This window comes from Pipistrellus hanaki (genome assembly GCF_964339955.1).
Source record: "Pipistrellus hanaki genome assembly, chromosome: 2".
Classification (NCBI taxonomy): domain Eukaryota; kingdom Metazoa; phylum Chordata; class Mammalia; order Chiroptera; family Vespertilionidae; genus Pipistrellus; species Pipistrellus hanaki.
In genome coordinates, this window is record NC_140504.1 from 168,292,212 (window position 1) to 168,320,066 (window position 27,855).

The 27,855-nt window shown below is 44.3% G+C and overlaps 4 protein-coding genes and 1 long non-coding RNA gene across 6 annotated transcripts in view; 1 reads left to right on the forward strand and 4 right to left on the reverse strand.

The window, feature by feature from the left end:
• Positions 1–1,567, reverse strand: part of RAB3B (RAB3B, member RAS oncogene family) — a 76,876-nt gene extending 75,309 nt beyond the window's left edge. Inside the window, exon 1 of one of the 2 annotated variants that reach the window (XM_084872946.1) lies at positions 1,381–1,567. The gene's annotated coding sequence lies outside the window, so the exon portion shown is untranslated. The remainder of the gene's footprint in view (positions 1–1,380) is intronic. The other variant, XM_084872945.1, reaches the window with a different exon arrangement.
• The window catches only part of CC2D1B (coiled-coil and C2 domain containing 1B), a 502,063-nt gene that overhangs the window by 278,678 nt on the left and 195,530 nt on the right, over positions 1–27,855 (reverse strand). The window lies entirely within an intron of this gene.
• On the reverse strand, positions 6,836–27,459 carry TXNDC12 (thioredoxin domain containing 12). The gene is made up of 7 exons (XM_084872952.1): positions 27,214–27,459; positions 17,803–17,863; positions 11,016–11,068; positions 10,185–10,258; positions 9,154–9,223; positions 8,342–8,425; positions 6,836–7,660 (listed from the first exon to the last, which is right to left on the reverse strand). The coding sequence occupies exons 1-7, from the start codon at positions 27,311–27,313 to the stop codon at positions 7,581–7,583; spliced, it is 522 nt and encodes a 173-aa protein (XP_084729078.1). The 5' UTR covers positions 27,314–27,459; the 3' UTR covers positions 6,836–7,580.
• Positions 11,077–27,855, forward strand: part of LOC311616960 — a 50,606-nt gene continuing 33,827 nt past the window's right edge. Inside the window, exon 1 of the long non-coding RNA XR_014794025.1 lies at positions 11,077–13,765. This is a non-coding gene — a long non-coding RNA (uncharacterized lncRNA). The remainder of the gene's footprint in view (positions 13,766–27,855) is intronic.
• On the reverse strand, positions 14,008–16,423 carry KTI12 (KTI12 chromatin associated homolog). The gene has a single exon (XM_084872937.1). The coding sequence runs from the start codon at positions 15,588–15,590 to the stop codon at positions 14,514–14,516; it is 1,077 nt and encodes a 358-aa protein (XP_084729063.1). The 5' UTR covers positions 15,591–16,423; the 3' UTR covers positions 14,008–14,513.

The window sequence follows — 27,855 nt, forward strand, 5'->3', positions numbered from 1 at the left end:
CACAGACAGGGCTTTTCGGGGGCTTCAATTGTTTTCTACCCTTTTTAGGCACAGAACAGTGGGCATCCACCTGCACACCACACACACACACACACACACACACACACACACACACACACCCAATGTCATTTACTCTCCCCCACCCTTCTCCATCTGGATTCTGAGAAACTGGGGTGGAGGGCCCTGTGTTCCTCCATCTCCCTCCACATTTCTAGTAGCTTCCAGAGGCTGCTGCCATGCTCTCCTTAAAAGTCTCTTCTCACACTTGGACTCCCAAATAGTCAGCCTGTGGATGGATTCTTCTGTCCGTGGTGGTTCTCTTCATCTTCTCTCTGATCACAGGTGGCAGTGTCATGGGGTCCAGTGTCTGGGTCCCCTTCGAGCCTGGGTTCCCATGGACTCCACTCTGGTCCCCCATCATCTTTGCCCTCTCCTACCTCCTCCCCCCCCAGCCTGACCCAGCGCGCCCACCACCCTCCACTCCCCAAGTTCCCTGCCTGTCCCTCTGCTCGGCCACCGGACCCCGGCCCTAGGGCAGTGCTCCTCCAGCCCTCCCCTCTGCCCAGAACTCAGGTGCCCACACCCCAAACCCAGGGCCGCTCCCCTCTCCCTCCAGCAGCTCCCCACCCATTCCTCTGCAGGCCGGGTCCCACCTCCCCATTCCTCCAGCCTTCCCAGCTCCAAGCCCAACCTTCGCCCCGACTCAGGTTACCCTCCTTGCCTGTGTCCAGCTGGGCAGGCTCTGCAGCTCCCAGACCTCCATACTCAAATCTCCGGTCCCTGACCAGCAACCCTGCCCTGCCCAGAGCCCCCTGCCCTCACCACCCCTCTCCTCTCCAGCCCCAAACGACCCCCGCCGGCCAGTCCCCTCCCCTCAGCTGGGCGCCTCCACGCTTCCCCTCGCCCTCGCTCCTCTCGATCCTCCGGCTTCAGGACCCCCTTCGCCGCCCCTCTGCTGCCTGGTACCCTCTGATCACACTGCCCCCCAACCCCCAGCTCTCTCTCCTCCCATCTCCCCGCCCCCACCGCCCTCCGTTTCCCCCTCCCTGCGCTCCAGCGGCCGCTCACCATTTCCCCCAGCCCCTGCACCCCCTTTCTTGCCCCTGCACTCCCGCTGCACCCCCACCCACGCCGCCATCGGGGCTCCCCTTGCGGCCCTCACGGTCGGCGCAGGCAGACCCCCTCTCGGCGCCCCCTCCTCAGGCTACGCGCCCCTTCCCTGCGGCGGTGCCCCTTTCTCAGGGCCTCCCCACCCCCTCCTCCTCGGGGTCCCTTCCTCCTCGGGGTCCCCTCCGGGGCCCGGGGCTGGCTCCTCAGCGCCCCACGCCGCGGAGCGGTCCCTGCTCCTCCCGGGCGGGGCGCCGGGGCCGCGCCCCTTACCTGGGACTCCGGGTGCGGGAGAGCGGTTTGCCCCCCAAAAGCTCTGCGGGACGGCCCAGCCGGCAGCAGGGAGCGGGGGTTGCGGCGGGTTCGCGGAGCAGGCGCTGCAGGTCCGAGCGGGTCTGGTCAGGTCCCCACCACCCGGACTTGGGGCTGAGGCTCCGGCTGCAGCGACGGCCCCGTCCAGGCCCCACCCCTGCCCCGCCCAGGGGCGGGGTTCGTGTTAGCCCCGCCCGTCCCTGTTGCCCACAGGTGTCCATGTATCCTGGGGGCTCTGAGCTCCCTAATATCAGAGTGACTATCGCTATTTATCTTTTGTAATGCTTTTTGATTTATTGATTAGAGAGGGGGAGAGGGAGGATGAGAGAAACACCCCGATTTGTTGTTCCACTTACGGATGCCCTCATTGGTTGCTTCTTGTATGGGCAGGGACCCACACACAACCTTGGCGTGTAGGGAGATGCTCTAACCAGCTGAGACACCAGGCCAGGGCTCGATGTGATTGATTTATCTTAACCCTCACGCCTCGTTCCACCGACTGAACTTCCTAGGTGATCAGAGAGCTTTGGTGATAAAGTAGATGACGATGGGTATCGAGATTTGCCATTTCCAAAGCACTTTTCTGTCCATCACATCACTTCCTCCTCACAAAAGCCTAGGGAGAGACCCAGAATCTGAAGTGCTAACTGCAAGAGGAAACTAAGCTAGATATCTTGGCATTGTCCCCTACTCTATGCTAACTGCAAGAGGAAACTAAGCTAGATATCTTGGCATTGTCCCCTACTCTATACCCTACATCCCATCCATCTGGTAATAATAAGGTATCTACCTATCCCTTCCCTGTCTCTCCTCTCCTCTCCATTGTGCGCTCGTGCTCTCTCTCTCTCTCTCTCTCTCTCTCTCTCTCTCTCTCTCTCTCTCTCTTGTTCAGGCCTCCTAGCTTCTTGCCTGCACTAGTGCAACAGCTTCTTAATGGGTTTCCCTGTTTCCACTCTGCAATCCATCCTCTACACCAGCAGTCTGAATGACCATTCTAAACATCACCATATTGCCATCAACCTTGTTCAACAAAACACAACAACAACAAAAACAAAACGTCCAGGGGCACCCCATTACCAGCAGCAGCCTAGAATGAGAAAGGTGTTCTTGCCTGGTCATCAGGAAGTCCCAACTCCACTAGAGAAGGCGGGTATATGAGGTAATTGGCTCCGTATCCTCCCACCCTGACCTGGGCTTCAAGTCTTCCCTGAAGTCACGGAAGCGAGCTGCCAGCTTTGGTTTAGAATCACTGTCCTTCCCCACCCTCTTCCCCATCTCAAATCTTAGAGGTCTGAGTCAGATAGCAGAACCATTTCCCCCTCGGGTTCCCTTATGACCCTATCTACAATTTGTCTCTCCAATTTGGGGAGCCACCCAATTGAAAGCCCCTCTGATCGACTTCTCTGTCAGACTCATTGTTATACTGTTCTGAGCTTCTCCCCGCGACTTCCACTCACCTTCCCACTGTCCATCTCCTGGCAGCCCTTTCTGCTGTGCCCTCTAGAATCCTGTCCCTTTGTCAACAAATTCTCCTACACCCTCTGCTTCCTCGGAGAGTAGTCAGATTACTTTTTTGCCTTTATTGAAGTTTGACCCTCCTCCAGGACTCCTCTTGTAGCCCTTGGCAAGAAGGCTTCTCACCTTTCCACTCCCCCCCGCCCCCCCTGCACATCATAGCACCAGGGGGCAGGACCAGCACTGCCACTTCCATGCTTGTACAAAAGTTCCTTCTCCTTTGCTCTCCAGCCATACCACCTTCTACCCTTCCTCATCACTGACCCCCCAATGGCTTCTTTAAAAAAAAAAATCTATTATTTTTTATATATATATTTTATTGATTTTTTACAAAGAGGAAGGGAGAGGGATAGAAAGCTAGAAACATCGATGAGAGAGAAACATCGACCAGCTGCCTCCTGCACATCCCCCACCAGGGATGTGCCCGCAACCAACGTACATGCCCTTGACCAGAATCAAACCTGGGACCCTTCAGTCTGCAGACTGACGCTCTATCCACTGAGCCAAACCGGTTTCGGCCACAATGGCTTCTTATGCGTTGACGATTTCAGCCCCTGGCTCCTGGTCATCCTCAGTAGCCCCTGTCCTGCCCATCCTCCTGCTGACTTCAGTAGCCATGTGGCTTCCTGATCCCTCAGTCCTTGGTCTCCTCTTCACATCACCTTGGCCACTGGCTCCCAGGGTCACACTCTGATCTCTGTAATCACCCAGAACTACAGTGTCTCTGTGTTCTTAAAAATCAAATATCTTATGTTGCCTGCTCCCTCACTCCCTTTCTCCCACAGAACCCTAGTTTCCTCATTTCAGAATGGGTGTGATGATAATGATTATTCATTCTTCACAGGCATAATGAGCCAACATATAAAACCATCCTTTTGCAGTTGCAAAACAATATGAGAACAGATGGTGTTGCGTTCGTGTAGCCTCGGGTCTTCTAATTACTTTCTCCTTCTCTTTCCTCTGAAAGGCCATCTAGTGAAATGGAGAGAGCACAGACTTGCAACCAAACAGATTTGGTTCCACCACTTGCTTGCTGTGTGATCTTATGTAAATTGCCTACTTTTTCTGACACAGGAACCTCATTCTCATTTGTAGAAATACGAGTAGCAACAGTAAGAGCTAGCTCCCAGGGCCATTCACAGTGAAGATCAAGTAAGAAAATGAGACAGCGACTGGCAAGCACTTGACAAAGTGCCAGGGACATAGTAAGCACTCAGTAAACTGGAAACACTCTCATTATTATATCAGAAAAAGGTGCTATTTCGAACCACAACTCCCTTCTAAGGATAGACCCTAATGCACAGAAGGTTCTTAGGGCCTTGAGGAATGTGAATTTGTAAGTGTGGGAAGAGAAGGAAGGGACACTAAATTGCTCTGAGGGGGGGGGAGGACAATTTGGAATTCACTCAGCAAAGTGGGAAGGAAAGGTAATAAAGAGAGCCTTCACAATGGGAGATGGGCTGGAGTTTCCAATATACAGGGGTCAGGAAGACCAAAGAGAAGGATGATCCAGTGACTTCAAGAGGTCATGAGCCCTAGCTAGTTTGGCTCAGTAAATAGAGCATTGGCCTGCGGATCAAAGGGTCCTGGATTTGATTCTGGTCAAGGGTATGTACCTTGGTTGCAGGATCTTGGTTGCAGGTTCCTCCTGACCCAGGCCCTGGTCGGGGCTTGTGCAGGAGGCCACCAATCGATGTGTTTCTCTCTGTCTTTCCCTCTCTTTTCCACTCTCCCTAAAAATCAATGGAAAAATATCCTCCAGTGAGGATTAACAACAAAAGAAATCATGAGACCGGAGCTGGGAAATGTAGTGGGGCATTAAAGAATGAAAATGACAAGATTCGGTGACTGATTGGCTCTACATTGGGAGAAAAGAAATTGAGGCAACTAGGAGAGCACTCTGACTGGGGTGGTACCATTCCTTATGAAAAAGGGAAGAGAAGACAGCTCTGGGGGTCCAGGAGGTTACAAGAAGTCTACTTGTCTATTTCGCTTTCTCATAGGGCTAGCTAAGGGAATAAGTCACGCGCACACCCCCACCCCCTAAACCTTTTGCAAAGGTTTAGTCTCATACTCCCCCTTGTGCTCTAAATTGGAACTGCATCCTCTCAGAACTGACCAGTAGCCATAGTGCTGAAATCAGCCAAAGTATAGGGGTTGAAAGAAAGCGAAGTAACATTACACTGTATTTATACAGCACATTGTTTATCCATTCATCCATTACACACACTTGAGTTGCTTCCACCTTGGCTTTTGTGGGGAAAAATGTTTCTATAAACATGGTTGTGCAAATGTCTACTTGAGTTTGTTATTCAATTCTTTAGGATATATATTCAGAAGTAGAATTGGTGGTCATATGGTAATTATTTAATTTCTTGAGGTATCCTGGAAAGTGAAGATCTTGATATCAATTCACTGGGCATCAATTTCTGTGCTCATGTATCTCTTGTAAAGTCTTTGTTCCTCAACTTGAAAACTGTCTTGAGTTACACCTTGAAATATAAAGAAGGTAACAAAGTGTAGTGTGAAAAGCATGAGTTTAGAGTAAAACAGGGATGGTTAGAACCCAGCAGTTAGTCTAGATAATGAGGGCCACTCCTATCACCAAAATTCCCTTTTCCATAAAATGAGGCTAATGTTACCTATCCCACTGGACCACTGATGGAATATAAAGGATGAAAAGAACCTACCACAGAGTGGGACAATTAACTTAAAAGTACCTTGTTTTGGGACTGTGGTGCACAGAACAGTATAGCCCCCTGGTCTAGAGGAGCATGGCTGGCTGGTGACAGCCACAGATGAACAAATAAGTTACTACAGTATATGGTGAGGAGCCAAGATAGATGTATTTGGGGAGGGATATTTTATCCTCAAGAGAAAGGTCAGGAAAGACTCTGGAAGAAGTGGCTCAAAATGTGAAGGATGAATAAAAAGAAGTGTTTTAGCCCAGTCAGCATGGCTCAGTGGTTGAGTGTCAACCTATGAACCAAGAGGTTATGATTCAATTCTGGTCAGGGCACATGCCTGGGTTACAGGCTCGATCCCCCGTGTGGGGTGTGCAGTAGGCAGTCAATCAATGATTCTCTCTCATCATTGATGTTCTATCGCTCTCTTCCCCTCTCCCTTCCTCTCTGAAATCAATAAAAATAGTTGTTGTTTTTTGTTTGTTTGTTTGTTTGTTTGTTTTTAAAGAAAATATGTTTTAGGCAATGGGAGCTAGCCAAGCAAAGACACAGAGCATAAGAGAACACATTGTGAATGGAACTTGAAACAATTTGATGTCACCACAACAAAAAAATGTGAAGTCATGAATGGGAATAAATGAGGTTAAAGAAGTAGACAGCTGCTTAAAGGCCAAGGTGAAGACCTTGTCTTTATCCCGTGTCTTGGTTTGATCATGCTTCAAATCCTTCTGTAAAATGGAGATTATAATGTACCTTTCTCACAGGGCTATTAGGACTAAAGGCAAATGCAGTGGAATAACACAGAGCACTCAGAAGAGGGCCTGGCCCATAATGAGGCCCAAGTGTTTCCTAATGTTAATACTATTGTCTTGAAGGTGAAGGAAAAGGCTCTAAGCAGGGGAGTGACACTGTCACATTTGCATTTTGGAAATCAGGGAGGATGGATTGTAGGAGAGAATATTGGTAGAGGACAAATTAAGAGGCCGTCACAAGAAATAGTCTAAGAAACAGAAAAAGTCTGCAGTGCGCCAAAACAGCAATAATGATAGAGTGAATTCAGCTGTTTAAAAAGTGGAAGTGATGAGCTCTGATGCCCATTTGAATGTAGAAGGTATGAGAGCAGGAGAGTCCTAAATTAGGCCCTCAAGATTAGTTTTCTTTCTGATCTCCATCCCTCCCTCCATTCTCCAGTAACAAAAAAGGCCATCACAACATACTTCTTCTTAAAGTTTTATTAAAGTTTAATAGTACAATTAATATATTTTTTAACCCCAGTACAAAAATACAGTTGACAACTTGACAAAAATGGCTCTGCCTAGGGCTTAAAGGTCTGAGTTTCTCCAACCGTAACAGGGAAAGCATGCTTCCAGCTGGAGCTGAGTCTAAGCACACAGCCATTCCTGCACACGCATGCGTGCAAACAGGGAAACCCAAGCAGGAGAAGAGGAAGGAAGTTGTAGGGATTCAGGAGGAAGGCCAAGATCACTCCCGGGAGGGGAAAAAGAGAAGAATCAGGCTGGTCTTCTCGGTGGGGTCAGAATTACTGATTTACACGTAGGGTTTATTGTTTGAAACGATCAGCAATTTCTGCAATTTTAACGTTGTAGAAAAGATGCTCCTGGTTTCCCTTCACCAGCAAGGTCAGTAGAGTGCAAGGAAATGGAAAAAGATTCCAACACTTAAGTGCATGGAGTAAACCTCCAAATGGCTCAAGTTTTGTGTCAAAAGATAGTATCCTTTACATTCAATGACAGATAGGTCAGAGGGGCAGGAGGAGGAAGCCGGCCACATGCTGCTGGATCCACAAACATGGAGACCAGCTTCCATTAGCAGAACTCTTCCACAGTGAGAGAGCTCCTTCCCACACAGGCAGGAGGAGCAAGGTTTCCTGACTGGTTTCGTTGTTCTGAGTGATTCCTCAATATCCCCGCCCGGCTGCTCTCCTTCCAGAACACATTCATGTTACAACTCATCTTCAAGATGTTTCACTCTGTAGGCATCGCCCGTCAGCCTTTCCTGAGCTTCCTTCATCCCCTGAATAACTGTGAAATAAAGGTTGGGGGTGTGGGGGTGAGAATACGAAGTAGATCTTTAATATAGATTTTTATGTTTTAGGAGAAATATGACAGTAACATGGGATCTGGACACACGTTTTAGTTCTGGACTTTAGCCCTGCGAAGTCATTTTGCGTCTCTGAATTTGTTTCTTCGTCTGTAAAATGTGGTAACGCTACTTACTTTGCATAGGATTATTGCAAAAATTAAATGAGCACGGATAATAAAAGTGCTTTATAAAGCTGAAGTGCCACAAAAATATTAGTAGTTACTTTGGCTTACCCTCCAGGATTAGAGTTATCCTGTCATAGACTGCACATGTTTACTTGACACTAGGAATAGAAAACACCCTCCGACCATCCCCATTATATCTCTTAGATGAACGTCTCATTTATTTCACTTCCTGTCGAGGTTACAAGTGACTACCTCTGTGAGCCTCAGTTCTTCAGTTTCACGTGGGTCAGTTAGCTCCCAACTGGATTGGAAGTAGTTAGGGAAGGAGCTCAGTCTTATCTTTCCCCTATATTCTACACAGGACCTAGCCAAAAGCTAGTCGTGCAGGAGATGCTCAGCTAACATGTTGAACTGAGTTTCCCCTCAGGGACCTCCCATATGGTTCATCCTGGTTAACTCTAGCGGCAAACCTCCCTCCCTTCACCATAACCATACCTTGCTCAGCATTGGTGTAGAAATACTTGTAGCTGGGGTTCCCGTTCTCATTGATAATTTCAGGACGCACCCTGCCACTGGGATCTGTTGTAGACAAAATGGCACAGGGGTTGCAATAATTACAAGACAGGAACTTCAAACATTATATGGTACACTAGGCCTTCTGGGAAATGAGACCTGCCCATCTTTGCAGCCCATGACCTCACCGCCCTAATCCCTGTGTTTTATGTTGCAATCACAATGAACTCTTCCCAGTTTCCTGACTACAACACCTCTCCCCCATTTCTTGGCATGTGCTGTTCCCTCTTCTTGACATGTTCCTTTTCTGTTTGATGATGATGGAATCCTATATTTTTACCTGTTTTCCTCATAGAATCTAACAGAATGCTAAATAAAGATTACCGTAGGTAGTCACTAAATATTTTTTATAAAGTCGTTCGTGGAAAGACATTTGTCTGGTTCCATTTGGCAATGGAACCCCAGCTGTTCTATGGTGTCAAGGGTAAGAACTGTGCCTTATCTGTGTCCCTGTAGTGTCTCACATAGTTCTTGACTTAGAGTTGATACACAAACAATTGCTGACTAAATAGATGATCAATACTCTGTTTTGCTCACAAAAGCAGTCAGTTAATGGAAAAAACTTCAGACTTGAAGTTCTGGCACTCAGAACTCTCCCCACGCTCTCCTGAAACTGCTTTTTGTTTCTTGTTTTTAGCTATCCCAGTATAATTTCACTAGATGGAGTTGAAGTGCCGAGTCAAGTCTCTCTCCTTTCACATCTTGGGTCCCCAGATTAAGATCTTTCACCTTACCCAGGAAAAGAATTCGTGGAATATAACCCCCATCAGGGCTGAAATCTTTATCCTTAGGCTCCTCTTCATCCTATGAATTAAAAACCTTAGGTCAGATCATGTTCCCTCTCTCCTCAAATCCTTTCAGTGGCTTCTTCTCTCACTCAGGGTAAAACCCCAAGTCACTGCACTGGCATAAGAGGCCCTACACGACCTGCCACCTGGGCACTTCTCTTAACTCCATGCCCTATCCCTTTTTAGGCTATTTCAAGCACACTAACCTGTTTGCAGTTGCTGTCATTAAACAAGCCAGGCATGCTCGTAACACAGGCTTTTGTAAAACTTGGTTTTTCCCTATGCCTGGAGACACTTCCTTCATTATCCTTTGGCTCACTCCCTCTTCTGCTTCAAATCTTTGCTCAAATGTCACCTTCTTTGATAACCATGTTTGCAAACTATCCCCTCCACCCTTCAATTTTAGCCATAGCACTTACCACCATCTGATATTTGTCTGTCTCCCTGCATTCAAGCCCCCATAGGTAATTTCAATGAGGGCAAAAAAATTCTGCTTTGTTCTTCGCCGATTTCCCCCTGGACTTGGCACAACAGTAACTGTTACTGTGTTCAGAAAATTTCCAGTACTGTGTTTAAGTAAACATTATTTTATATAATGTACATTCAAGCCTAGACAGACTTGGCTTTCAACTGAATCATATCTTGCAGGAACTCACAGCCTGCATGTATGACTATCCCTTTAAATCAGCTACTATACAAAGATGTAAAAACATGTCATAATCATGGACTAAGAATGAAGGGACCTTAAAATTCAGTCATCTTATCTAATCCTAGCTAGCCTACTTCCTCCCACAAGTGGAGGCTGGACAGTTTTCTACCATGTCTGACACAAGACTTAGTGTTAAAGGTCAAGAGAAGAATGCATACATATAAGCAGCTAGCTCTGCTAAATAAGATTTTATACTATTAATAATGGCAATTCTAAAAGAGTGAAGACTTGAAATTAAAACAGAAAGGAGAAACTCAGGAAGTCTTACCTCAAGATTTACCATAATAAAATTATGGGCAAGTTCTGAAATTTCTGTAGATTCAGCAAATTTGGGCTTTAAAGCTGGGGGAAGGGAAGGAAGATTTTAGAAGAAAACATTGTTATATCCAAACTCTAATTTGCTGAGCTGATTCATATAACCAACCCTTAAATCAGGACACCTGAATTCTGGTTCTGCTTCTGCCACTTACTTGCATAACTACGTGACCGTGAGTGACTGATGTCACTTCTTTAAAGCTTTTACCTCTTTTATAAAATATAGATGTTATACAAATGAAAAAATTATTACTATTTGCTTTTTTACACATTTCAATAACTTCTCCTAGAGAATAGACAGCAGAGTAACAATACCACTAATGTATTTATGTAACACTAATTATTTACACTAATTTTAGACTCCTTTTTCAACTAGAATTTTACATGTATAGCATAAGAAACAAAAGAAAAAAGTCTGACTTGGAAGTGGCAGGGTGGTATAGCAGAAAAAAATACATGCTACCAAATAAAGTAACCTTGGGTTCTAATTTGGTCCTCAAGTCCTCCAGGAAGATTTTCCTAACCTTCTCTCATCTCTCTGTACTTTTCAGCTCCCGCTAACATTTGCTGTCCATATGACTACTGAGGCACTTAATCTCATACTCTACTTATCTTAATTGCCTTACCCTCCAGCCCCCTGCAAATATAATTGCATATTTCTTGGGAGCAGGGAATCTCTGTCATGTATTTCTTTGGTATCCGTTAAAGTAATCAGCAGTCACTGCCCCTATTTTTAAATGCTAATATTTCAGAACGGATCTGAGGTTTGATCATCTGCACTTACCTTTGCAAGCTCCACACCAGGATTTATGGATAATCACCATCAGGGGCAATCCACTTAAAAATAAAACAAAGAAATTATAATTTAGCAATTCCACTTCTTGATATCTATCTTAATAAAAATGACCATTTTATGAAGACAAAGACTAGTGCACATTCATGTAGTATGATTCCAGTTGGGAAAATTTTAAGACAACCTATTTAATAACAGATTACTATAACAAAATTACTGATACATTCTGACATTAGTGTAGTGTAAATCCTGTAAATTTGGAATTTAAAGATGTAGAAAACACCATATTTAAATTGTTAAGGTGATATAACTATTAATAATAATAAAAATTTTCATTGGTATAATTTTAAAGTAAAAACTAGAATATAAAATTATTAGCTGTAGTTTGCTTTTAATTATACAAATATGTACAGAAGAGCAAGCCCAAAGGGAATGTAACAAAACCTAACAGCAGTTATTCCTGAATAATGGGATTATAGATTTTACTATACTTCCTCTATTTTTCCACAATTAAATGTAATTTTTATAATCAAGGAGGAAAAAGGTTTTTTTCTTTTTTGTAAATAACGAGTGACATAATCCACCTTGAACCAGTCTTGGCCAGATGAAGCTCTCCAAGTTCTCAAGGTTTAAATGACAACTTGCAGGAGGGTCCTCGGTAAGCAGTCATCCAACCACCATATCAATACATCCTCATACACTGTAGAACACTGCATTTACTACACTGGTTTATCATATTTCCCCATCTCCCCCACTGTTCTTGGATCCTTAAGGAATTCTTGGCTGTTTCTATATCCCCTACATCTGGCATATAAAATCATATAATAGCCAACACGTATGTAGCATTTACTATGTACTAGGCACTATTCTAAATACACATAAACTAATTAATTTAATAAGTGCTAAATGAATTATCAGCTCCTTATCAGAGGCCTACTACAAATTTGGGATAGATTTCTATAAAGCAAATGAGTAGGGCAAGCTTAGGTGACAAGTGGGGTCCAGGTAACTATAATAGGCAAAATGTAATAAACTTTTATTATGAAACATGGTGCTATGTACTTTATATGCATTATCTCATTTAAATCCTTACAATAATCCTTAGATAAATTATTAAGGAGTGGCGCTCAAATTTGTGCACAGGTGGGGTCCTCAGCCTGGCCGGTGATCAGGGTCAATTGGGGCCATCTCGCCCAGTCCCGATCAAGGCCATGGGGGCCAGCTGGCCAGGGAGAGAAGGTGGGAGAGCTCTAGAGCTGTCTGGCGCATCTCACCCAATCCTGATGTGCAGGACCCCAGAAGCAAGCTAACCTACTGGTGGGAGCGTCTGCCCCCTGGTGGTCAGTGTGCATCATAGTGACTAGTTGAGCAGTCAACTGATTGGTCAGACACTTAGCATATAGGATTTTATATATATAAATGGTTTCAGTATAGTAATAAGAAAACTGAGACTCCAAAGAGATTAAATATTTGGCCACATAAAATCTAGATTCTGCAACTAAGTAATTGATAAATCTGACTCCAAAACTAACGTTCTTGCTGTCTGACTAGTATAGTCTACTTCAATTTAGAATGGCAATCCAGAAGTCATTGGAAAAGGACTTAAAAGATTTCTTAGTTCAAACCTCCATTTGCGGCAGGAATCCTCACTGATATATCAGAAACAAAAGACGGTACAGATTGCCTGATAAGCAAGAAATAAATTACCAACCATGGCAACCTATTTTTTTTTTAAAAACATATCCTTGCACTTACAGAAAAATGTTTTGCTCTCTTTTCTTCCAAGCAAACTGCTGTTCAGCTTTCTAAAGCAGAGGTCAGCAAATTACAATCAGCAGACCTAATCAAGCTACTGCCTACTTCTGTAGAGCTGAGCTACAAATGTTTTTTATATTTTTAAATGGTTGAAACAAGTCTAAAGAATAGTACCTTGGGATATGTTAAAATTAAACATAATTCACATTTCAGTGTACATGGTTTTATTAAAACACATTGACATTCTTTTTTTTCAAGGACTTGATTTTTTTTTTCTTTTTTAGAGCGGGAGAAAGAAAAACATTGATTGGCTGTCTCTCATATATGCCCCAACTGGGGTTGAACCTACAACCCAGGCATATGCCAATTGAGCCACACTGATCAGGGCTCATTTTTAGACTATCACTGCTTTTGTGTTACAATGGCAAAGCTGATAAGCTACAACAGCGAGGCTGTGGTCCACAAAGCCTAAAATATTTATTTGCCGGCCCTTGTTTTAAAGTGACAATTCACATATTAATCCATCTGGAGCCTTTGCAAAACCACCTTCTCTCAACAGCTAGTTAGTTCTTCCCTCCTCTGGACTCCTGAAGCATTCTATGACCACCCTCTAACCACAAGCCCCTTATGACCTGTAATCATGTTTACTTGTCTGTATTTCTCAACAAACTATTAACCTCTCAAGGGCAAATATTACTCAATTCATCTCTGAAAATCAAAAGCACTGGTAAGATAGGTATCGTTTGTTTAATAAATAACCAACGGAAGAATGAAAGAAAAACTTAGTGACATTTGCCTTGAAACAGAGTGAAGCACAAATTACAGAAGTGACAATCCCTCTAGATTAGAACAAAGTATCTCCTCTCTTATTATGCACTATTGAAGTACTATTTCAAAGGCACAGCAGAAATAGATAGGGTTGGCAAAAGGTTTACAGTTGTTTGTATGGAAAATAATACAATTAATAATACAAGAATAAACTTGGAGTGGGGGTATGCGTGGGGAGGGGTTTAGGATGGGAATGGGGGGATAAGGACAAATATGTGATACCTTAATAAAGAAATTTAAAATAAATACACTACTGCAAAAAAAAAAAAATAATAAACTTGCATGTACTCACAACTGTAAACCTACTTTTGCCCACCCCTGTATGTGTATTTAAAATGTTATATTAATTATATGAAGAACATTAAGTTACATTAAGTGAAAGAGATTCCAGCCAACTCTCTTCTTCTAAAAGGTTTTATTAAATAAAATAATCTAGTGGCTATGTCTTTTACTTCCACTAGAACCAAAGCTTCCCAAGGACAGAAACCAGTGGATTTATCTGTGACCCCAGATCCCAGGAGAGACTAGCAAAAAGCTTAGGTACAGTACTAAAAAAACTATTTGTGGTATGAAGCAAGGGCCAGTGCAGATGCAGAACTGTGCCATCTTAAGTTTCTGTTCACAATTGTTTTAGAACAATTCATCCATCCAGTCTGGTTTCCACAGTTCAGCTTGGGATATCACAGAAATCAATGCAGTGTGATATCCCAAGTAGACCCCAATCTAAGCAAGCCCTGTCCATCTGAGCTCTGTCCTCTGGAGAAATTTGCCAAGATCCTTCAAGCTAGTTCCCCAGTTTTTCTAGTCTGAGTATGCTCTAAACTCAGGACCTGGCACAGGGGCATTCTGAAAAGTGTGAGTCAAGCACAACAACCACACATCAGTATGCTCCGCAAACACCTCTGGTTAGAGCAGGCTCTGGTTCAGATACTGCAGAAACATGTTGGCCAGTTGAGGCAGGTTCTCATTATTGGGATGGGTTTTGGTGTAGGAAATAAACTGGCGTCGGAGGCGGCTCAGTTCAGCCATGGACAAAGGCCGGGTATACTGAAGGTGTTCCGTGGTCCCGGGAAGCTTAAGCAAGTCACCGGGGACTGCGCTCTTCTGCGCTTCCATCAGTCCCGCCAGCACCTGGCTGGTGACCTGATCCAGCTGGTGCAGAAAGCTGCCAGAGGCGAGGGGCTGGGACTGGGTAGACTGATGGGGCGGAGGAGCACGGTTCTCAAAGAGGGCGGCCCGGATCTCTGCGAGGGGCAACGGCTCCTCGAAGCCCACCAAGGTGAACAGGGGTCTATCCCAGCGGTTCCGGGAGTCGGGAGCCTCGAAGCGCAGCATTAGGGCCTCCAGAAGTTCGGGAGGGTAAAAGGCACTGGACACAGGGTTTGCAGCTTTCTCGGAATCGGGGATCACGGCAGCTGGGCGATCTGGCGTCCTGGTTTCCTCCGGCTCCAGTTCCTGAGGCAGGTGTGCCTGGGTTCCCCCGTTGACTACCGAGTCCGCTGCTTGCGCTCCCCCAAGGACGCGGGCGCCCGCCGCCAGAGGTCTCCCTCCTCCCTCTTCAGCGCGCGGCCGCCAGCTCACGCTGACGTTCCGGCTCGGCTTCTCCTCCGCAGCCGCCGCCGCCCGAGGTCCCCCGGCCCCGCTCAGGCTGCCCGGCCGGACGCAATAGACCAGGCAGAGCGGGGTGCGCGCCGCCCGCGCCAGGCAGTAGAGCTCGTAGCGGAAGCCCTTAATGTAGTTGATGGAGTCCAGGATGACCACGTCGTGACGGCTCAGGCGCCGCTCCACCGCGGCGCGCAGGGCCCCCCGCAGCGCCTTCTCGCGGGCCGAGTCGCCGTACGCGGCCGGGTCCTCCGCCCCCAGCACCGCCGCGTCATCGACCACGTATACCGCGTGGCCCTCGGCCGCCAGCGCCGCGCGGAGCTCCTCTGCGCGCCGGCTCTTGCCGCAGTACGGCAGCCCGCAAAACACCACCAGCGGCATCCTCTCGGGGCGCCGCCATGTGCAACCGGAGAGTCAACTTCCTGGTTGTCGGCGTCTTTGAGACGCAACCCGGAAATGCAAGCCGGACTTCCGGTGCGCCTTGACTGGGATAGGACCCCTTGTTGCTGTGGCAACGAGAGTCCCGGCCAACTAGACCCAGGTCCTCCTCTCTCAGAGATAAGAGACTAGAATGGCATCACTTATTTATGGCAAATGTGAGAGGCCTCCTGGGAATGTTATCTCCCTGTGGCCAAAGACTCTGCCCATTCATTTCTAATGGGGCCTTTATGAACATTAAATACTGCAAAAAAAACAACCAGGACTGTATTTAGTACATAGAAGACAATTCACAAATGCTAGTTCCCCCCCTTCATTCCTTACACCCAGTGACTCTCAATCACTGTTTATTCAATAGCCATTTCAATCACTCAGCATCTCCGTGTTTGGGGATTCAGAGATAAACACAAAACAGTTCCCCTATAGGAAATCAAAGGTCTGAATGGGAAGCAGAATAATATCTACTACTAGAGGTCTGATGCACAAAATTTGTGCAAGAGTAGGCCTTCCTTCCCTGGCTGCTGGCACCCAGCCCCGGCTTCATCTGGAAGGTCATCCAGAAGGTCATCCGGAAGGATGTCCAGAAGAACATCTGGTCTAATTAGCATATTATGCTTTTATTATTATACATGATGTAGGGTGGATATAGGCTGGGTTGTAATAGTACAAGGGGAAAAAACACAAACTGCCCAGAAAAATCACTGAAGACTTTATCTAAAAATAGTCATTTGATTTAGAACTTGAAAGACTAATAGGAATTTTTCTCCTGGGTCAAGTTGCCATATAAAATACAGGATGCCAAGTTAAATTTGAATTTCAGATAAACAAAAAAAAAAAGTTTGATTTTTTTAAAAAAAAGTCATTGATTTTTAGATAGAGGAAGGGAGAGAGATAAAGAGAGAAAAGTCGATGAGGGAGATCGCCGACTAGGGATTGAGCCTGCAACCCAGGCATGTGCCCTGACCAGAAATTGAACCAAAGCATGATTTCCTGGATCATGAGATGACACTAATACTGAGACACACTGGCAGAGCAAAAAAAAAAAAAAAAAAATTTAATATAAGTATGTCTCAAACATTACATGGGACATATTTTAAAAAATATATATTTTATTGATTTTTTACAGAGAGGAAGGGAGAGAGCTAGAAACGTCGATGAGAAGATGAGAGAGAAACATCGACCAGCTGCCTCTTGCACACCCCCTACCGGGGATGTGCCCACAACCAATGTACATGCCCTTGACCGGAATCGAACCTGGGACCTTTCAGTCCGCAGACCGACGCTCTACCACTGAGCCAAACCGGTTTTGGCAACATGGGACATATTTAAAATTATTGTTTACCCAAAATTAAAATTTGACTGAGCATCCTTTATTTTTATTTGCTAAATCTGGCAACCCTACTCTAATTCAGAAGGTATGAAGCTGTAGGATCTGTTCTAGCAAAAGCAAGCACTATAGTTTGTGAGTGTTTCTGTGCAAATATATGTATATAATGTAGGTGCACATCAGTATATTGGGTCTTAGTATTTCTCCAAAACATTTAAGTCTTGGCTCTGCCACTTACTAGCCATGTAAACTATTGTCAAGTTTACTTAACCATTCTGTATCTCGATTTCCTCTCCTGCATAATAGTTCTTACTTCACAGGCTGAACCAACCTTAGAGGTTGTGAGGATTAAATAAATCAATGCATACAAAGCACTTCCCTTCCCTGCTCCGCCTTTTCTCTCCCTTTGTGTCAGTTGTCTGTGCATAGACTTGGAATTTTGGACTGCTCAACTTGAGAGTAGTAGGCAGTATGGTTTACTGGTTCAGTGCAGGCTCTGAAGCCAGAATGCCTGCATCTGAACCTTGGCTTCACCACTTATTAGCTGTGTGATTTTTGGCAAGTTACTTAATTGCTCTATGTCTTAGTTGTCTTATCTTCAAAATGAAGGTAACATCAGTACCCACCTCAAAAGAGTTATTATGAGAATTAAATAAGCTAATTCACATAATTCAATGTCTGGTGCATAGTAATAGATGTTAGATAGTATTAGTGTTGTTGTTATCATGCAAGTATTCAGTTTTTGCCCTGCTTTGGCATGATCTTCACATACTAAAGTGTCCAAAAAGTGTTTTACCACCCTCAATAATCTAAAATCATATCTTATACCTGGCAGCTGCTTCTTTCTTCCCATCTTCGAGTGTCCTCCAATGAATGTGATCTCCAAAACCTAGAAGAAGAGAGAGTCTTATAAACATTCACACATGAATCAAGAGCAAAGATCCAAGAAAGAAGTGTGGCATGGTCACCCATAAAAAAGGCTTTCCTCTGTCATGAGCATGGTGTTCAAGTCCCAGTTGCACCACTCTCTGGGTTTTTGGACCAAGGACTGCCCCATACCTCAAGCTTCACTTTTCAGACCTGTAAAATGGAGATAACATTGCCTAATCATAGGAAAATAAATGTCTGTAAAATGCTTGGTAACCTAACACAGACTATGCAAATCCTATATAATAAAATGATAATATGCAAATTAACCATTGCTCCGTCACAAATATGGCGGTGCCCATAGCCATCTGTGGCACCCCACTGGAGTCCCCCAGTCCCAGGGGTGGGGGGCCGGCCACTGAGAGCGGGCAGCGTGAATGGCCAGGTGGAATGCTTGCTTCATTGCCGTGGTGATGAGGCAAGTGTCCCAGCCCAGACGTGGAGGGCCTCTGGGCCACAGAGAGCCTCTGGGCAGCGGGCGCAGAGCGGCCAGGCCCCGCAGAGAGCTATTGGTGTGCAGATTCGTGCGCAGAGCCACTAATAATACATTCATAAGAATGAATCTGAATTTTCCACAGAGTAAACATTAAGCAGGTCATATCAAATCATTACTAGTTGAAGACAATTCAGCAATATTGCTTTTGGCCTAAAGAGATGGATGTCGACCCCAATTCCTATGAAATGCGTGAATTTTGTGAATAAAGAAAAAGCTCTTCAAGTCCCAATTTCTTCATCTGTAAAATCAAGATAATATACCTACCTCGAAGTGTGGGTGTAAGGATTAAATGAGGTAATATTTTTAAAGCTTTTTTCTTGTCTTAATTCCCCACACTTCATCCAGAGTGATATTTTAAAATCACATCTCTGGCAGGTAAAACCTTTTCAGAGGCTTTCCAAGTCCTAAAAAGAAAGGCCAAACTCTTGCAGCAGCACTTACAAAGCCTTTCAGAATATGGCACTCGCTCACCTCTCCAGGCTCACTTTCCACACTTTTCCTAAAATCTCACACACAAAGCTTCTTTCCATTCCTTAAATGCAGCATGCACTTTCTCCCTTCCAGCTTTCATAATCACTGCTCTTCTGCCTTTTCCACCTTCACCTCCCTTTTATTCTTCAGGTATAAACCTAGAGGTCGTTTCTTCTAGTAAATCTTCCCTGATTCCCATGACAGCACTTCCCAGGCTGAATTGAAATGTTGGATGGGATCCCCTTTACCCCAGAGTGAATTCCCTATGAGTTGTGAACATAACTGCTTTATTCCCTTCTGTTTCCCTAGCTCTTAGCTCTACACATGGCCAAGGTAAGTGCTCCATAAAGTATTTATTGAGTAAATGAATCTTATTTCAGCCCTAACATAAATTACCCAATGTTAGTGATTATAATGCTAGCTGCTATTTATTGACCACCTTCTATATTCTTGGCATATCACACCTGTTACCTCATTTAAATCTGGCAATAATTTACAATAATCCTCTTTTACTTGAGCTCTCTACTCTTGTTTTCTCATCATTAAAATAGGTATAAGTTAGGGGTGTCGAACTCAATCAGAGAAGGGGCCAAAATCTAAAATCCAGCCTAAATCGCGGGCCGAATGGTTTACTGAACAGTCATAAACTGACAATGTCATAAACTGACAGCAGAGTGCAGTGATGACAGCGCGGTGCGGGCCACACTGCAAGGCCTGGCGGGCTGGATTTGGCCCGCGGGCCTTGTGTTTGACACATGTGGTATAAGTGATCAGTGAATGGCAGCTTTTGTTATTCTTTACAGTTGAGACTTCTGAGGCTCAGACAAGTTACATAACCTGTACCAGGTCACAGAGCTGGTAAAAGGTCAAGTTGGGATTTAAAATTCAACCTTATCATTTTTCAGTTACTATACTATCTCCCACACCTTTCTTTCCTAGAAAATAGATTCAAATTTCCATCAGTGTTAACACAGAGAAAGAAATAGCTCATTCAGATTAGCACATGGGGGCAAAATTCAAACTAGCATTCATCTCTTTTCATTCCCAACAGCATGGGCTGCTGGCCAAGAGAAAATGTGTCACTTGCCCAGGGCCCAAAGTCTAATCCTGAAGAGTGAACAATTAAGTAAGAGTGCAATTGGGGGGATGCTCAGAGGAATTGGAAGGTACTTAATGTGATCCCCATCATTCTACTTGTCAACACCTACACTCAGGCAACTTAATCCTGCTTTGGCAGGATGCCCAACTAGACAACTCTGTCTCCTTTCTCCTCCTCCCTCCCTTTCACTCTCTCTAAAAACCAATGGAAAAAATATCCTAGGGTAAGGATTAAGAAAAGAAAAGAAAAAAGAATTTGTATATGTTCATTTTGATATGCTTTCTAGACAACCGATTAGAGATGCTGAATGAACAGCTGAATATCTGAATCTGAAATTCAAAGGAGTTATGAGCAAATGGATGTAATTTAAAGCCTGAGACTGAATAAGATCCCACGGGAGTGAGTATAGATGGAGAGAAGTCCAAGAGCCCTGGAGCCCTGCCAGGTTAGGGGAGATAAAGAATAACTAGCCAAGGCCTTAAGAAGGAACTGCCAGCAAGATCGGCAGAAAACCAGCAGTGCATGGAGTCGTACAATCTAAGTGTTTCCAAGATGCTTCAAGAAGGAAAGGTGACGCCGAAACCGGTTTGGCTCAGTGGATAGAGCGTCGGCCTGCTGACTGAAGGGTCCCGGGTTCGATTCCGGTCAAGGGCATGTACCTTGGCTGCGGGCACATCCCCAGTAGGGGGTGTTTAAGAGGCAGCTGGTCGATGTTTCTTTCTCATCCCTCTTCCTTCCTCTCTGTAAAAATCAATAAAATATATTTTAAAAAAATAAAAAAGAAGGAAAGGTGATCAACTGACTCCAATATTCCCGTTAAATCAGAAATGACCACTGGATTTAGCGACTGAAGAACAATGCTGACTTTGGCAAGACTAGCTTCAATAGAGGAGTGAAGATGACAGCATAATTAGAGCAAATCAAGATAGCCCAAAGGAAGAATTCTAGAACTAGGACACACAACACTTTCAAATAATTTTGCTGAAGGGGAAAAAGGGCATTGCTAAAGGGAGCTATGGTTGAGAAAGGGTTTTAACTCAATGGAGAGGGAAATATAGGATGCTGAAAGCTGATAGAAATTGTATGATAATGGAAGAAAAGCTGACGATACGAGATAACAAGGGAGAGTAAAAAAACATCGTGAGCCCTAGCCAGTTTGGCTCAATGAATAGAGCGCCGGCATGTGACTCAAGGGTCCGGGTTCGATTCTGGTCAAGGGCACATGCCTAGTTTGCTGGTTCGATCCCCAGTGTGGGGCGTGCAGCAATCAATGATTCTCTCTCATCACTGATGACTCTCTCTCCCTCTTCCTACTCTCTAAAATCAATAAAAATATATATATTTTAAATATCATGAGTAGGTGAAAGGACATTGGATTTATCACTCAAGTAGAGGAATTAGCCTTTGCTAGGAGCACAGTTTATCCAACAAAGACAGGAAAGGAAGAATTTATGAACACCGGTGCTAGAAGGTAGGTAAATGTAGTGGTGACAGTTTTTGAAAGGTCTCTTTTAATTCCTTTGTCTTCTGTTATATAGAAAGCCTGGTCACCAGCTGAGAGCAAGGATTGTGGAAGAAGTCTGGAGGTTTGAAGAGATGAGAAAATATGAAATAGTCCCCTGGGAGAAATGAATCAGAGAAAAATGATAAGTAAAGGGCATGTTTCAGGAAGGAATTCCAGAAGAAAGCTTAGATACAAAGAACAGTGAACAAATAAATTGGTAAACACGTCAATAATTCTAAGTATTATCTGTAGAAAATTTTGTAATGCTCAACTTGTAGAGTTTTTTTAAAAAAGACAGAACTAAAGTGCAAGTCAACAACTACTTATAAAGAGGAAATGACTTGAAGTTAAAATGTTCTTAATAACATCCAAGATATTAATGTTAGATTTTGTTAAGTATGCAAGTAAAATTTCAAGAGTAACCACTAAAAGAAAAGAACTAGAGCGCCAACTTCCAAACTAATAAAGGATATAAAACAAAATAAGAACAAGCAAATACTCAACCTCTAAAGCAAGAGCACAAATGGAGGGAGGAAAAGCACAGGGAAAAAAAAAATAGAAGCAATGGAAACTGGATGAGAGAAATATGACCATCTCTAATCACCACAAACATCATAATCAACACAAACAGAAGCGGACTAAATTTGCCAGTTGGAATTAAAAGACAGTAATGATCAGATTTTTTTTTTTTTTTTTAAGGAACATGAAACTATGATGTTTACAAGAGCACCTAAAAAAAAAAAGGGCTTATAAAAAGTAAAAAATAAAATGATTGAAACATATATACCAGGCAAATGTCAGCCAAAAGAAAGTCAGGGAAGCTAGATTAATATCAGGTAAAATAAAATTTCTCCATAAACGTGGGCTACTCAGGAGCTAGCTGATAAAACTTAAGTCACAGGAGTTATTACTAAGAAAGTCCCCCGGGCAGCATGGTTCAATAGAGTTTTCTGCACTGACGGGAATGTTCTGTATCTGCACTGTTCGATGTAGTAACCACAAGCCACAGGTGGCAGGTGAGTACTTGAAAGGTGGCTAATGCAACTGAGAAGCTAAACTCTTAATTGTATTGAATTTTAATTAATTTAAAATTTAAGCGTGACACGTGGCTAGTTGTACTGTTATTGGACAGCACGAACTTAAGAGATTACTCCAATCCCCTCGTGCTACAAGGGCCCAGAAAAGGGCAGAGCCTACCCAAAACCACAGGAAGCTCAACCAGAATTTAGGTCTCTTGATTCCTAATTAACATTCTTTTCTGGTACCCCAAAAGTTCCTTAGCACCTTATTGCATTATTCCTAAGAGTAAATCTAGAAGTGTAATTTGAAATAGTTCATCACATGTACAATATTTCTTTTAAAAATCATAGTAAAAAGTAACTGGTTTTTTTTTTTTAATAACAGGAATAATCCCCATCATTACTTTTTTATTTACTTATGGCATAATTACCAATAGTCGGCAAACTCATTAGTCAACAGAGCCAAATATCAACAGTACAATGATCGAAATTTTTTTTGAGAGCCAAATTTTTTAAACTTAAACTGCTTCTAACACCACTTCTTCAAAATAGACTGGCCTAGGCCGTGGTATTTTGTGGAGGAGCCCACACTCAAGGGGCCAAAGAGCTGCATGTGGCTCGCGAGCCGCACTTTGCAGACCACTGATAATTACAATAACATAATGATACAATAACAGTATCAATGACTAACCTTCATATGGCATTTATTACATGCCAGGCACAGTTTTGCGTGCTTTTACATGTACTGACATTTAATCCTCACAATAAACTTATGAGGTAGAAACTCTAATATTCCCATTTTACAACTATGGAAGCTGAAATTAAATAGCTTGCCAAAGGTTACACTGTTAGTAAATGGCGGTGCTGGGATTAGAACCTATGTAGGTGGTTGAGTTCCAGAGTCTATAGTTTAACCGCTCACAAGACTTCACTGCCTCCTTAGTAAAAATTCAATGAATAAATGAATGAAGGAGTGTAGCTTCACCAAACCAAAATGTAAACATTGCCTTCAGATCTAGAAAACCTAAGTTTTTTGTTTCCCTTCAAAAATAACTTGAGAGGGTACAGTATTTACCTTGTTACTAAAATCACCTACTCCCCGACACCACCCACCCACACCCATGCCAACGTGGAACATTCGAAGAGAGTCCGGTTTCCTAAAGTGTCACCTGCACTGCCGCTTAATTTATGCCAGTTGTCTGCAAAGTGAGCTGAAAGCTCCCGTATCAGCAAATCCTTCCCTAAAAACATTAATATTAAAAAAAAGGAAGAAAAATGAAGGAAAGTGACCATTCCTAGACACAGTATTTACATCAGACTTCCTAAGCTCTTCATCCTAAAATTGTTTTCACGTGTAATTGAAAGACATCAGAAAAGTATTATTCATCCCTTCCCAGCTGACGAAAGGTCAAGTGTCAGAGCTGGCAGGCAGGCTTCTAAAATAGAGAACATTGTACCTGAGTGGTAGAATAACATAGTGACAAAAAAAAAAAAAAAAAAAGTCTGTCTGCGGTCAAACAGAGCTGGTTTAGAATCCTAGTTTGGCCACTAATGGTTTGCATAATGCAAAATAGGCCTAAGAAAAATATCTGTTCCGTTGTGAATTGTTGTGAATGTGAATAGGAAACAATGTGAAGTGTAAACACTCCCCATGTGTCAGTCCCTAATTTTTATTCCAAAGACTTGACAATCATTTTTCTGTTTCAGGAGGACATAAACTACCCCCACTAACAACGTCCTGGTTGCTCCTTTAAAGTCTTCAGAGGCGTTTCTGCACTCAGAGCAGGAGTGTGTGCGCTTGTGCAGAGCACTGGCTCTGGGATTCGGAGCCCAGCTGGCCCACTTCCTCGCTGTGTGACTCCTGCGCCCACTAGAGGTTCTTTATCTGCGAAATGGGGATGACAATGTCATCCATCTCAGAAGGTTGCTATGAGGATTAAACCAGCCAACATACGAAAAATGCACAGAACAGTGCCGGAATATAGCAACGTACAGTAAATGTTAGTTGTTACACTTCTCCCCATAGGTAATATAGTTCAAATTTTTAGCACATGGAGAATAAGAAAATTATTTTAGAACTCTAGAAGGTTAGGTCTGGAAGAACTCTTAGGAGTCATTTCTAATTCAACTCTCTTATTTAATAAATGGTCTGCAGGGAAGACCACAGCTGGCTATATGGTCTGACCAGGATTAAAACCAGGCCTTACCCGGCTGGAGTGGTTCAATGGTTGAGCATTAACCCAAGAACCAAGAGGACACCAGTTCAATTTCTGGTCAGGGCACATGACTGGGTTATGGGCTCAATCCCCAGTAGGGGTATGCAAGGGGCAGCCAGTCGATGTTTCTCTCTCTCCCTCTACCTTTAAAAATCAATAAAAGCATATTTAAAACAACAACCACACACACACACACACACACACAGAGAAAATCCCAAGTCTCCTGATTCCTATTCAGTGCTCATACCATACCACTGTATTTCCTGAAAACAGTAGAGTCATGCAGTTTCTCCTGTCTGCAAACCACCAGGCCACCCTCTGGAAAGCGCCAGAGCTACTTATACAACGCCCTGTAATTGCTTGCTTACTTGTCTTGATTAGTCTTCTGGCTACTTCCCATTCCACAGGCTCTTCTTACAAGGTGAACTCAACATTCCCCCTTGCAGCAAGAGGGAGGTTGCCGAAACCGGTTTGGCTCAGTAGTAGAGCATCGGTCTGTGGACTGAAAGGTCCCAGGTTCGATTCCGGTCAAGGGCATGTACATTGGTTGCGGGCACATCCCCGGTAGGGGGTGTGCAAGAGGCAGCTGGTCGATGTTTCTCTCTCATGATGTTTCTAGCTCTCTATCCCTCTCTCCTCCTCTCTGTAAAAAATTAATAAAAATATATATTTTTTTAAAAAAGAGTGAGGGAGGTTAATGTCCCTCCCCTGTGAACAGGCCCAGACAGAGTGCAGCGGAAGCTATGCTATGTGACCTGTAGAGCTAGATGACAACAATGCTATGCATTTCCACTTTGTTCTTTTGAGGCGCTCACTCTTCAAATCCAGCTGTCTTCCTGTGAGGAGGCCACGCTAGCCCATGAAGAAACCAGCTCAGCAGAGGCCCCCGACATCACAGAACAGAGAAACACACCTTCCCCACTGCACCTTCTTTGAATTCCTGACCCACAGAATTGTGAACATAATCAAATGGTCTCTTCACACCACTAAATGTTTGAGCGGTTTGTTATTCAGCAATGACAACTAGAATAACCACAAGAGCTCCGTGTCTAACCAGGAATAAAAATACTGAATGCATGACTCCAAGGGATTGCCTACACCGAACTCAGTAACTAGAACAGAGTAAATTACCTGCTGATGTCTCAGGCAGTTATTATTAAGCCCACTTTTGCAGATGAGAAACTAAGCTTTGAGCAACTTGCCCTGGGCTAGATCGTTAGTGGCAGAATAAATTGAAACTCAGATCAAAACCCACACTCCTAACACTACCCTTCTGTCTCTCTTGGTTCTTACAATTTCAAACTAAATATACAGTAATCTGTTTTAAAATGGGGTTGTCAGCATTCAAAACATTCTGGCCCAGTAGAATTCTCCATGCAGTTTCTTCGCTGAGATGGAAACCCACATATCACCTCAGAGAAGCATTCCCTGACCTTCCTCGTTCAGGTAATATCCGTTCCCTCATCCTTTCCAGCCTCTCCATCCCAATTTCATTTTATTTCCAGTACTTATTCCTAGTTGAAACTCTTATTAACAGCAGTGTCCAAGACAGTGCCTGAATATGGTAGGTGATCAAAAATTATTTACTGAATTAAGGAGGGGCTGTATTATTCAGGCACACTGAATGTCCACCCAATCTCATCACACACCGAGAAATGAACAAATAGGGAGGATAAGAGAAAAATCAAATTTCAAACAGCAGAACTGCTGCAGAGTCTTTCCATAGAGTAAGATCAGTACAAAAAAAAAAAAAAAAAAAAAAAAGGAAGGGGAGGGGAGGGGAATCAATGCTACCACTCACCCACTTAGAAGAGCATAAACCCCGAGTTCGAATGAAGATGTAAGAAATGGATGGAGTAGGGAGATCACGTCTTCTATTTCCTATTCATAACCACTGTCTCCTCAGCCCTCACAAACAATTCCGTTTCTTCAGACACACCAACTGAACCACGGGAGGGACACCTGTTGGTGGCCCCTCTGACTTCAGACCTTCTACCCTCTTTTAACCTTTCCTCTTGCACCAGTCACCACTTCCTGGAATGGAGGTGTGGTGTTCCCCCCCCCCCCCCCAAGGGCATGAAGGCAGTAACCTTACTCCTGAGGAAGAGGTAGGTTGGGGCATCTTCAGACCCAGGGCAAGGCTCTCTCTCTGCATATGCATGTCCCCCCAGAAAAGGCCGTTTCTCCTAGCAGTAAAGCTGACCGTTCTGGGGACCTCCCAAGTGCTAAGCACTGTGCTGATGAGCTCTTAAACATGCCTCTTCTCATCTAAGGGCCATTCCTTACTCTTACCAAGCACAACGTCCCATCCCATCATTCCCTCGACCCGCTACTCCCTGCTCCAATAAATCTTCAGACTCCAAGAGCGGTTGGCTGGCTAGGATAAAAAAAGAACCTGGCGAGACTTAAGAGATAGAATGGGAGGGGGGCCGTGTTAAGAGGAGAAGAGGGTTGTGCCGGCCTGGGACCCAGGATAAGTAAAGATTAAGATAAGAATGCGATCTGACCCTTTCCAAGCCCAGTGAGTCCATCGGAAGAGGTGACCAGGAGCAGGAGGAGACTGAAGCCCAGCAAACAGGTGGCCCCGGGACGAGGCCGCAGCTCCATGGTGGTCAGTGCGCGGGGTCCCCGGGCGGAGCAGGCGCAGAGCCGGGAGTCCTAGAGCAGGAGGTCCGCGCCCTACCCCAAAGGCGGCTCGACCCAACCCTTCGAGTTCCTAGATTTTTTTTTTCCCCCTTAACTCTGAAGGAAGTGATGTTAAACGGATGTGGGTGGTGCCTCCGGGGTCCGGATGGTGATCGAGTGGGTTTAAAGGTGCAGATCACGTAGAAGGGTATAGGTGGTGTTGCTCTCAAACGCTAGTTGCTTTCCCCCCATCCCCAGCCCCGATTTGGGCTGTTCAGTCGGAGGACATAGAGAGGGAAAAAAATGGGCTGAGATTAGTGAGGGGTGGGGAGGAGGAGGCTTCGGAGAGCCGTTGCTGGTCGCGTCTGCCAGCAGGTTAGCCCCGCCCCCTAGAACCGCTGCACTTAATATTAACAAAGCAAATTATTGATTGAAATCTGCTGCTCCAAACAGGGGGCCGGTCCCACTTCCCCCTCTGCAAACATAAAAGACTAGACAACTGGGTTTCATTCTTAGGCTCCTGC